The sequence below is a fragment of the Oryctolagus cuniculus genome, chromosome 21 (assembly GCF_051225735.1).
Source record: "Oryctolagus cuniculus isolate XC-2025 breed Fujian yellow rabbit chromosome 21, ASM5122573v1, whole genome shotgun sequence".
Lineage (NCBI taxonomy): Eukaryota > Metazoa > Chordata > Mammalia > Lagomorpha > Leporidae > Oryctolagus > Oryctolagus cuniculus.
In genome coordinates, this window is record NC_142887.1 from 9,507,286 (window position 1) to 9,518,405 (window position 11,120).

The window sequence follows — 11,120 nt, forward strand, 5'->3', positions numbered from 1 at the left end:
GCTCACTCACTGGCTGCTTTGTGCCCCGTCTCCCGCAGCTGATGTCAGCGTTGTGGGGGTCGTTTGCAGGGGCGACCCCGGCTCTCAGAACTCCGCTCACTGCGTGGGGGGCTGCATAAAGGTTTTGTGGTCAAGCGAGGGGATAAACAGAGAACGCACGGGTTTTTAAGAAAGAACTAGAAAGCGAAAACAAGCCGGTCATTCTAGAGAGTGAGCGGAGAGGCAGATGGAGAGAATGAAAAGGCCTGCTCCTTGGGACCCCGGGGCCTCCCCCTCAAAGCACCCTTAGGGGGCTTCCTGTGGGCGCCAGCTCGGCCGCCCCGGGTCCCTGCATTGGGGGCAGGGCTGGCTGGGCCACCGAGTCCAACGCATCCCCTCGGCCCGGCCCACAGGCAGCCTGTCATCCAGCAAGGCGTCCCAGGATCGGAAGCTGACGTCCACGCCCCGTGAGCTCGCCAAGTCCCCGCACAGCACCGTGCCCGAGCACCACGCCCACCCCATCTCGCCCTACGAGCACCTGCTCCGGGGAGTGAGCGGCATGGACCTGTACCGGGGCCACATCCCGCTGGCCTTCGACCCCACCTCCATTCCCCGCGGGATCCCTCTGGACGCAGGTGATTGGCAGCCCCGGCCCCCGCGGGGGTACCTGGAGGGGAGAGAGCCGAGGCAGTTTCTCTGTAATCTGAGGGTCACACCTGGTCATATACCTGGGGGTCTCTGCTTCCTGCAGAACGTAACAGAGCTGGGGTGGGCGGGAGTCCAGACCTTCCCGGAAGGATGCCTCCCTGGGAATGGCAGTGCTCCGGGTGCTGGTGCTAACTTGGGACAAAACCGCCATGCCCGGGAGGCACCCCTGTGTGTTGCGGGGTCTCTGCCCCACTCTGCCGTGTGCCCTGGGGAGCTGTCAGGTGCGGAGCTCAGGGACGTCACCCGGCCTGACCCTGTTTTCCCCACCTCCCCACCGCAGCTGCCGCGTATTACCTGCCCCGGCACCTGGCCCCCAACCCCAGCTACCCGCACCTGTACCCGCCCTACCTCATCCGCGGCTACCCCGACACGGCGGCGCTGGAGAACCGCCAGACCATCATCAACGACTACATCACCTCGCAGCAGATGCACCACAACGCGGCCACCGCCATGGCCCAGCGCGCCGACATGCTGAGGGGCCTGACTCCCCGCGACCCCTCGCTGGCGCTCAGCTATGCTGCCGGCCCGCGAGGTGGGCACGCCGAGGTGCCGGCAGGCGTGCGTGGTGCCAGCCCGGGGTGGCGGCGGGGGCACGGCGCGGGCTGTCGGAACCGCCTGGGTCCGGGGCTCCCCGACGGGAGGCGGCATGGTGGTGCACACCCAGTACTAATTAGCGTCAGAACTAGTACTAGTTGACGTCAGAAAGCAGAGCCAGCAGGCCAGGGTATGCAGGGGCAGCCTGCTAGAGAGCAACCCCTCCCCGGGCCGGGACCCAAGGGGGAGGGGCCCACGCTGGCTGAGCCGGCCTCCTGAGGGCACACCGCCACCACCCCACAGGTATCATCGACCTGTCCCAAGTGCCACACCTGCCCGTGCTGGTGCCCCCGACGCCGGGCACGCCAGCCACCGCCATGGACCGCCTCGCCTACCTCCCCGCCGCGCCCCAGCCCTTCAGCAGCCGGCACAGCAGCTCCCCGCTCTCCCCAGGTGGCGCTGCGGCCCGGGCGGGCGGGCGGGCAGGCAGGCGGGCGCTGGGAGCGAGCGAGCAGGTGCCTGGTTGGGGGGGGGGGCCCTGGGCGGCCCTCCCAGACCCCGGGCTGAGCCCCTAGTTGATGGATTTCCCAGGAGGTCCCACCCACTTGACTAAAGCAACCAGCGCGGCCTCGTCAGAGCGGGAGCGGGAGCGGGAACGAGACCGGGAGCGGGAGCGGGAGAAGTCCATCCTCGCGTCCACCACCACGGTGGAGCACGCGCCCATCTGGAGACCGGGTGAGGCATCAGGGACCCCCGCCCCGAGCCCCGGGGTCCCCGCGGGCCGCGTGAGGCCTGCCCCACCCTGACACCGCAGCCTGTCGCCAGGTACGGAGCAGAGCAGCGGCGGCGGCGGCGGGGGTGGGGGCAGCAGCAGCCGCCCCGCCTCCCACTCCCACTCCCACCAGCACTCGCCCATCTCCCCCCGGACCCAGGACGTCCTGCAGCAGAGGCCCAGTGTGCTGCACAACACGGGCGTGAAGGGCGCCGCCACCTCCGGGGAGCCCAGCACGCCCACAGTCCTGAGGTGGGCCAGGTTGGCACCAGCGGGGCCCGGGGGGCGGGGCCGGGCGAGCGGCGCGGGTGTTGCTGGCGGCCAGTGGACTCAGTGAGCAGGCGGGGCTCACCGCGGTGGGGGGGGCTGGACGGCGGTCAGAGGCAGCAGACCCGGGTGGCCAGGTGGGTGGAGGAGCAGGCCGATGGGTGAGGGCTCTGCTGCCCCCACGTAGCAGGAGGCGCCTGGTGGAAAGCTTTGGGAGGATGTGGTAAATAGAAGTGAGCGGGGAGACAGGAGAGCGAGTGAATGGGGGGGGGGGGATGAATCATGAATGGAATGGGTTAGCCAGTGAATGGGGTAGGGACACTGCTGCACGAACGGATGAATGGGGTGGGGCAGCCGGGGGTGTGTGAATGAATGAAGGAGTGGCAGTGGAATGAATGAATGAGTGGGGTGGGGCAGGCCAGGTATGTGAATGAATGAGTGAGTGATGAAGGAGTGGTGGGGTGGGCGGGGAAGACTGGCTGAATGAACGAGTGAGCGGTAGCCAGGAGGCGAGAGCCGGCCTCGCCTCACGTGGCCCTGGGGGCAGAAGGAACTGTGGACTTTGTCCAAGGCCTGGGGCAGACCGCGGGCGCTGCTGTGAGGGAGGGGCCCCACAGCTGCCTGACCCTCCCCTCCCCCCCCACCAGGTCCACCTCCACCTCCTCGCCTGTCCGCCCGGCTGCCACATTCCCGCCCGCCACGCACTGCCCGCTGGGCGGCGCCCTGGACGGGGCCTACCCGACCCTCGTGGAGCCTGTGTTGCTGCCCAAGGAGGCCCCCCGGGGCGCCCGGCCCGAGCGGCCCCGCGCAGACACCGGCCACACCTTCCTCGCCAAGCCCCCAGCCCGCGAGCCCGCCTCCTCCCCCGGCAAGGGCTCCGAGCCCCGGCCCCTGGCGCCCCCCGGCTCCAGCCACGCGGCCATCGCCCGCACCCCGGCGAAGAGCCTCGCACCCCAGCACGCCAGCCCGGACCCAGCGGCGCCGCCCGCCTCGGCCTCGGCCTCCGACCTGCACCGGGAAAAGACTCAGAGTAAACCCTTTTCCATCCAGGAACTGGAGCTCCGATCTCTGGGTAAGACCACCCTGACAGCGGCCAGCTTCATAGACGCGATAATCATGCGTCAAATTGCTCGCGATGTCGGGCCGCGAGGAGGAGGTTCGCTGGCCGCCGAGTCCCCTCGCGACGGTAAGACCCCCGGCCCCGCGCCCTCGAGGCCCTCCCAGACCACCCCGTTTTGTTTTCGCCCGCTTTGTGGTTCTGAGCACGCGCCGGGGACCCCGCCACGGCCGCCGCCTCATCGCGCACACAGCCCCATCATGAGTTCTGTGGTTTTCTTTCATTTTCATTTGGTTTTGGGATTTTTCCTTATTTTTTTTTTCCCTTTACCGAGTGGATCTGTGATTCTGAGTCCCCTCCCCCGCCCCTCGAGCCTTGGTTCCGCGAGCAGGGGGTGGCGCCGCGAGGGCTTCGGGCGATGCCACGTGCCCGCCACTGCCGCCTGCCCTTGAAGTTTGACTTGGAGGAGGTGGGGCGGGTGGGCAGTGAGGGGACGGGAACCCCGCTCCCACATCTTGGCTCTGGCGGAGGGCGTACTGGACATGCCCAGGCCCCGTGCCCTGGGACGAGGGGCGGCGTCCCTGCTGCACACGGGGCCTGAGGCTGTGGCCCAGGTGGGGCCGGGCCCGCGTGTCACTGCCCACCCCGCCCCAGCGCCCTCACTCGGCTCTGTCCTGCCACCCCTGCGCCCCCTCCAGCTCTCCTGCTCCCGTGTCTCTGCATCCGACCCTCGCTCACCCCAGGCCTGTCTCCGTCCGCCCGTCCGTCCGTGCCCCTGCCTCTGCGCCTGCCCCGCTCTCCCTCTGGGCCTCTGACTCCCTGCAGAGGCCCAAATCCCAGCCCCAGCTCAGGTTCCCAGCCCACCTTGGGGGGCCGGGAGGGGCATCCCCGGCCCTTGGACCCTTTGGATCCCTCGGACCCATGGGCCCGGCTCCTGACCATGGGCCCCACCTGCTGCAGGTTACCATGGCGGCAGCTACAGCCCTGACGGGGTGGAACCCGTGAGCCCCGTGAGCTCGCCCAGCCTGAGCCACGACAAGGCGGTCCCCAAGCACCTGGAAGAGCTCGACAAGAGCCACCTGGAGGGGGAGCTGCGGCACAAGCAGCCAGGTACCCTCCCCCGAGTCGCTGCCCCATTGCGCAGATGGGAAGACCGAGGCACCCAGAGGTCACGCAGCTCACAGGGCAGAGCTGGGGTGCCGCCCGCTGTCTGCTCTTCCCTGACCGGCTCCGCCCCGTCCGCAGGCCCCGTGAAGCTCGGCGGGGAAGCCGCCCACCTCCCGCACCTGCGGCCACTGCGTGAGAGCCAGCCCTCTTCCAGCTCCCTGCTGCAGCCCACCCCCGGGGTCAAGGGTCACCAGCGGGTCGTCACCCTGGCCCAGCACATCAGTGTAACTACCTCTCTGATCTTGGCACCCAGGGCAGAGACTGGACCTGGGGGAGGCGGGGGGGGGGGGCTCACAGGGGCCCCGTGGACTTGGGGGCAGGGAGGGTGCACCCCTGAGTCTCGGCCCGGATGTCCAAGCTATGGTCCCCTACCCTGGGATGCGGCCCGGGACTCCCGGCCCCGAGAACACTGAGACGCCATGATTTGAGAATGGCTCTGGCTGGAGCTGGCCGGTGTGGTCCAGCCCCTTGCAGAGGCCAGGCCTCCAGCCTGTTGCACATGGGGACCTCGAGGCCCAGAAGGCTGTGGGCTGGTCCCAAGTGGCCCAAGAAGCCAGGAACCAAGCCAGGGTTCCAGCCCCAAAGCTTAGTCTAGCCCCAGCCCCATGGAAGGTTCTAGAAGGGTGCCACCTGACCCTGCGCCCGCCCTGGCTTGCAGGAGGTCATCACGCAGGACTACACACGGCACCACCCGCAGCAGCTCAGCGCGCCCCTGCCCGCCCCCCTCTACTCCTTCCCCGGGGCCAGCTGCCCCGTCCTGGACCTGCGCCGCACGCCCAGTGACCTCTACCTCCCAACCCCAGAACACGGCCCACCGGCCCGCGGCTCCCCGCACAGCGAGGGGGGCAAGAGGTGAGCGCGGGCTGAGGGGCTCCCTGCGGGGCCAACCCTGGAGGGCTGGGAGGGTGCCAGGCTCAGTGGGCACCGTCTCCGCCTCTGGCCATGGCCCGGGAGGTGGGGGCAGCTGTGTGCCCATTGCACAGTTGCAGAGACTGAAGCCTGGAGAAGCGAATTCCCTTCCCACTGGGATGCAGAGTTGGGATTTGAGCCAAAGCCATGTGGCCAGAGAGCCACTTCCCAGCCCGAGTGTGCTCTCAGCCCAGGCTGCCCCGGGGCCCTCCGTGGGCTGTGTGACAGCAGCTCAGGCACAGGCAGTCGGCAGAAAGTCTTCGGGGGCGGGGGCCCGATCAGAACCCCCAGCAGGACGTGCTGGCCCTTGGCCTGGACCCGCCCCACCTGTTCTCGCCCAGGGCGCAAGCCTTCGGGTGGTCTTCGGTGCAGAGCATCAGCCGTCTGGCCGCTCACAGGAAAGCCTGCCCCACCCTGGCTGGGCGCACGGCGGCGTCCCCTCGAGCGAGAGCCCTGACCACAGCCGGGGCCCCCTCTCTGCCCAGGTCCCCAGAACCAAACAAGACGTCGGCCCTGTGCAGCAGCGAGGACGCCGTGGAGCCGGTGTCCCCACCGGAGGGCGTGGCCGAGCCGGGCCGCCCACGGAGCGCCGCGTACCCACTGCTGTACCGGGACGGGGAGCAGGCGGAGCCCAGGTGCCTCCCCCATGCCGGCCTGGCAGGCTCGGCCTCAGCCCGCCGCTCTAGTGTGGGGTGTCCAGGGCTCGAGGCCCTGCCCGGTGATGACAGACCTGTCAGTCCACTGCCTGGGGGGTGGCGCTGGGCTGGGAGCCTCCCTCGGGCTCAGCCCTCTCACTGGCATCTGGTGGGGTCTGAGGGATGAGTGGACTGGACCCGGGCGGGGCTTGGAGGGAGCCATGCCCAGTAGCTCCAGGGAGCCGTGATGGGAGCCTGGTATTGGTTTCTGGAGTTCTTTACGGGTGTCGGGGTGTCCTATCTGGGTCCCAGGACCGGCAGGCTGCAGAAGAGGTTTGGGGCAGGTGTGGGTGCGTTGCTAAGGCAGCTCAGGCTAGCTGACTGGGCGCATGACCCCCCAGCAGGATGGGCTCCAAGTCCCCTGGCAACACCAGCCAGCCGCCGGCCTTCTTCAGCAAGCTGACTGAGAGCAACTCCGCCATGGTCAAGTCCAAGAAGCAAGAGATCAACAAGAAGCTGAACACCCACAACCGGAACGAGCCGGAATACAGTAAGGGGAAGCCCGGGCCGAGTGGGCCGCAGGGCGTCTGTTGGCTGCTCCTGCCATAGGTGCCCCCGGCACAGACGTGCCTAGAATAACGCCCGCCGCGGTGGGCACCCAGCGACACTGGGGCTTGTGCCCGCCACATGCTGTGTCACGCCCGTCTGCACGGCGGCCAGCAGATGTAGGAGCAGCTGGGGCCCTGACCTTGGGACCCCTGTTCTGCAGGTCCCAGGGGCTTCTTTCCTTCCGGGACCCGAGGGAGACCCTTGTAGAGCACTTAGAGCTGGCTAAGTGCCACATGCCGGAAGCTGGCTGCAGGTGCAGGGTCTCAGGCCCCACCCCTGCATCAGAGTCTGTGGAGAACAGGTCCCCTGGCCTGGGCCACGTGGGGGCTGGGTGGGCACGGGAGACCCTGGGCTTTGGCCTCACCCTCTCTCCTCCCCGCCAGATGTCGGCCAGCCTGGGACGGAGATCTTCAATATGCCCGCCATCACCGGAGCAGGTGACCGTGCCGCCCGGCCCTCTGTGTGGGGACCGGGGCCCTTCCTACCCATAGGTGCCCTGCTCTGGGCCTCACCTGGCTGTGCATGGGTCCAGAGCTGACCGCAGGCAGGCGGCGGCGGCGGTGGCCGTGCAGGGAGCCCCTCCTCGGAGGCAGATGCCACGGCGCCCTCGCTGGGGCCCTCGGTGGAGAGTGGCGTGTCCCAGCAGGGAGTGGGCCCTACTGTATCGAGAGCATCGGTTCCACTTGCAAATTCTCACCGGGAGCTGGGGGGACATCGCTGGTCTGTTTTTGCTAAGTCAAGTACAAAATTCCCCATGCGGTTTTAAGCTGAAACTTGACCTCTGTGGTGCTCAGGACTCCAGGCCTGGGTCCCGGATGCACCGTGGCCTGGGGACATTCACCCAGGTCCCTCGGTGGGGGGTCATCAGGGCAGCCGTCCACCCAGAAACTACACAGCCTCAGGCTACGGAAAGAACCGAGTTTGGTCGAAACAGGAAGGTGGTTAGAAACGAGCGTTTCCGGAATGGTCGAGACCTTGATGTGGGCGCTCGAGAGCCAGGTGTACGCGTGTGCAGACTTTCTCGCGGTGGCACCGGGAAGTTTCCCTGTTCCTTCGCAGTGCGCCTGCCAGGCCCGTGTGCCATTCTGCGGCACCTGCTTTTCTTTGTGAGCGAGGCTGCTCGGGCCCAAGCCCAGCTCAGGCAGGCAGGTGGCTCAGCCGTCGCGACAGCTGACTGCCCGCGGCCTCGCTTCCGCTCCCCGAGTGGGCGGCATCGCGGGTGAAGCTGGCTGCTTTTTTGGGGGCTGTTGACAGGTGGCGGAGACTTTGCTCCGTGTCTGGCTGCCACGGGTTTGGAACCCAGAAGGCGGGTGGACTGGCACTCCTGGTCCTGGCTCTGAGTCGGAGCCCGGGGCAGGCTGGCCCTGGGGCCCCTGGGGTGTTTCGGGAGCACAGTGCGGTGTGACCCCGGCGCTGCAGCCCGCAGAATGGGCAGTGAGGAGACAGACGAGGAGAGCGAGCCTGGCGGGGAGGGGCGGCGCCAGGGGCCGCCCGTCTATGGATCCCATCAGCCAGGGCCGGGCCGGGCCGGGGGCGGCCTGCACGCGTCTCTAGCTCTGCCCTGTCCCCTGCACGCACGTAACTGCATGGCTGCCACCTTCACCTCATGTCCCCTCTCTGCGCCTCTTTCTCCACTGCCTCCCGGGTGGGGTGGGGCGGGGGGCGGGAGAGAGGAGATAGATCCGGTGTAGGGGCAGCTGGGGGTGCATCCCCGGTCACCCTGCCTCTGTGAGTCCCACCAGCCCCTAGGGACACGGCTGGACATGGGCTCTGGCCCAACAGTCTCCCAGCAACCCCTTCCCCAAACAGGAGCCCTGGGGCCACCTGAGGTTAGCAAATGCAAACAGCCCGGCTGGGTGCGGGTGCAGGGGCTGCGGCCATGGCCACGGCCACGGCCACGGCCACGCGGAGGGCAGTCAGGAGGAGGCGGGGGCACGGGCTCTGGCCCTCCCTGGAGCTCTGGAGCCCCAGTTAGAAGCCCCCTACCCCACCCCGGTCACCACCTGCAGGACAGTGGGGGAGGGGAGGAAACGTTGCTTTGCGAAATGTGCTCATGTGAATTTCTCTCCTCTCCTCTCCCCTCCCGCCTCCGCCCTCTCTCCCCCTCCTCTCTGGCTCCCTCCCGGCCCCTGTGTGTCTGTGTGTCCGTCTCTCTCCCAGGCCTTATGACCTGTAGGAGCCAGGCGCTGCAGGAGCATGCCAGCGCCAACATGGGGCTGGAGGCCATTATTAGAAAGGCCCTCATGGGTAAATATGACCAGGGGGCCGACCCCCCGCCACTCAGCGCCCATGCTTTTAACCCTCTGAATGCCAGTGCCAGCCTGCCTGCTGCTATGCCCATAACCACTGCTGACGGACGGAGCGACCACGCGCTCGGCTCGCCAGGTCTGCAGGCCCCGCCCGCCCCGTCTGTCCCCGCCCCCGGTGTCACTCACCCCTCTCCTCTGCGTCCCTCTGTGGAGCCTGTGACTGTTTTTGTGCCTGTTTGACGTTCGTTCCGGGCCGACACCCCCGAGTGTCCCGGCCCTGCCCACGCGGCCCCAGACGCTGCTGCTTCCTCAGAACGCTCACTCCGCTGCCCGCTCCGCCCCTGCTGAGCCCCCGCGTCCTGGCCCGCTGGGGTCTCCCTGGGGGGAGACCAGGCTGGAGGGGAGGCCCCTGGAGGAGGAGGGCGCGGCAGCCAGGGCCGGCCCAGGGCCAGGGAGCAGAGCAGCCCGCCGCCCGGGCCCAGCCACAGCCTCCGTGCCTGAGCAGGAGCAGAGCAAAGCGGTCTTGGCCCAGTTGTCCGAACTGGACGCTGAGCGGGGGTCTGGGTGGGTGGCTGACAGTCAGGCCCACCCCTCCGGGTCCCAGGCTCGCGGCCAGGTCTCGGCCTCCTTGCCACCCCGCCCCCCCTCACCGCAGGATGCCCCCACCTCCCATCCGTGCAGGGGCCGTGTGCGGGGTGCAACGCGGCCCCTTCCCCCTTGTGCCCCTGCAGGGGGCAGCGGGAAGACAAAGCTCTCTGGCCGACCCAGCAGCCGAAAAGCCAAGTCCCCGGCCCCGGGCCTGGCGTCCGGGGACCGGCCACCCTCCGTCTCCTCGGTGCACTCGGAGGGAGACTGTAACCGCCGGACGCCACTCACCAACCGCGTGTGGGAGGACCGGCCCTCGTCGGCAGGTGCGTGCGTGCAGGGCTGCCCACGCACACCCTGGCTCCCAGCCACTCGGGAGGACGGGGTGTGACCAGGGATGTCCAGGAAGGCCCGGGGGTGTAGGGCGGGGCAGGCACGGCCGTGCTCGGGCCTTCTCTCCTGAGTGTTGGGGAAGATGTGGCGTGGAGGTGGGCGGGGTGGGGCAGGGCAGGGCGGGCCTCCAGGATGGGGGGGTGCTGCCCAGCCCCCGGGGACAGGCCTAGTGGGGCCTGCTCGGCCACCGGCTCATGGGATTGTCCCCCTGCAGGCTCCACGCCCTTCCCCTACAACCCCCTGATCATGCGGCTGCAGGCGGGCGTCATGGCCTCCCCGCCCCCGCCTGGCCTCCCCGCGGGCCCCCACCCTGCCTGGGACGAGGAGCCCAAGCCGCTGCTCTGCTCGCAGTACGAGACGCTCTCCGACAGCGAGTGACCCCCTCCCCACGCACGGGGCGGGGGCGGCAGGGGCGGCCCCCGCACCGAGGAAGGAGCCCCTGAGTGCGCCTGCGCATCCGTCCATCCGTCATGCAGAGTTGGCATCCTTGCCTGTCTGAAGCCTTAACTGGGACCCCGCCCCGGGCTGGCCCTGTGCAGTGACCTTACTCAGGGGATGCTTACCTGGTGCTCGGGAGGGGGGGGGAGAGCAGGGGCCGCGCGCGCGGCCGGGCGGCCAGGGACCCAAAGCAGGACGGCCACGCACCTCCACGCCCCCGCCTCCCCCCTTAACGCATCTGGAACCAAAGTCTAAACCGGGCTGGCAGCCCCGCCCCTCCCCCCGCCTCCCGTCCCGCTTAGCACTCTGGACAGACGGACACAGGCGCCCTGCAGGCCCCCCTCCCCGCCGCGGGCTGCTCCAGCCCCTGAGACTGCTGGGAACCAAGTCAGGCCAGGTGGGCGGGCGGTGGGAGGGAGCAGGTGTACATGATGTATTGGTTTACAGGGTATATTTTTGATACCTTCGATGAATTAACTCAGCTGTTTCCCGCGAGGAAGGACTCGCCCAGTATTACTGCTGCTGCGCTTTCGGTCTCTGCTTCCCGCTCAGGGGGCGCGTGCAGGCGACAGGCGGTGACCCCATCGTCCGCGGGGCTCCCCAGCCCCCGCGGCCTCCCTCCCTCCCTTGGCAGAATGAATTGGACGCGTATTCCGTGGCCGCCGTCTGCGCACGGCCGTGGCATTCTGTCATTTACACACGTGGTTCTAATTAAAAAGCGAATTATACTCGAGTCCCCCCGGTGTCTTCTCTACCGACGGCCAGGCGGGCAGGCAGCGGGGGCTTGAGGAAGGGTGGCTGTGTCATCCCCCTGGAGG

General features: G+C 68.5%; 1 protein-coding gene across 40 annotated transcripts in view; it reads left to right on the forward strand.

Annotated features, from left to right (window-relative positions):
• NCOR2 (nuclear receptor corepressor 2) overlaps positions 1-11,035 on the forward strand; it is a 160,757-nt gene extending 149,722 nt beyond the window's left edge. For 20 of the 40 annotated variants that reach the window (XM_070066061.2, XM_070066057.2, XM_070066071.2 and 17 more), the window contains 15 exons: positions 393-614; positions 968-1,219; positions 1,525-1,674; positions 1,813-1,956; positions 2,047-2,254; positions 2,908-3,446; positions 4,278-4,427; positions 4,563-4,708; positions 5,143-5,336; positions 5,879-6,028; positions 6,430-6,578; positions 7,021-7,074; positions 8,798-9,022; positions 9,618-9,797; positions 10,079-11,035. In XM_070066061.2, coding sequence (XP_069922162.2) covers positions 393-614; positions 968-1,219; positions 1,525-1,674; positions 1,813-1,956; positions 2,047-2,254; positions 2,908-3,446; positions 4,278-4,427; positions 4,563-4,708; positions 5,143-5,336; positions 5,879-6,028; positions 6,430-6,578; positions 7,021-7,074; positions 8,798-9,022; positions 9,618-9,797; positions 10,079-10,242 — 2,927 coding nt within the window. In that variant the 3' untranslated portion in view covers positions 10,243-11,035. The remainder of the gene's footprint in view (positions 1-392; positions 615-967; positions 1,220-1,524; positions 1,675-1,812; positions 1,957-2,046; positions 2,255-2,907; positions 3,447-4,277; positions 4,428-4,562; positions 4,709-5,142; positions 5,337-5,878; positions 6,029-6,429; positions 6,579-7,020; positions 7,075-8,797; positions 9,023-9,617; positions 9,798-10,078) is intronic. The other 20 variants (XM_070066087.2, XM_070066088.2, XM_070066079.2 and 17 more) reach the window with 19 other exon arrangements.
• Positions 11,036-11,120: the final 85 nt, after the last annotated feature.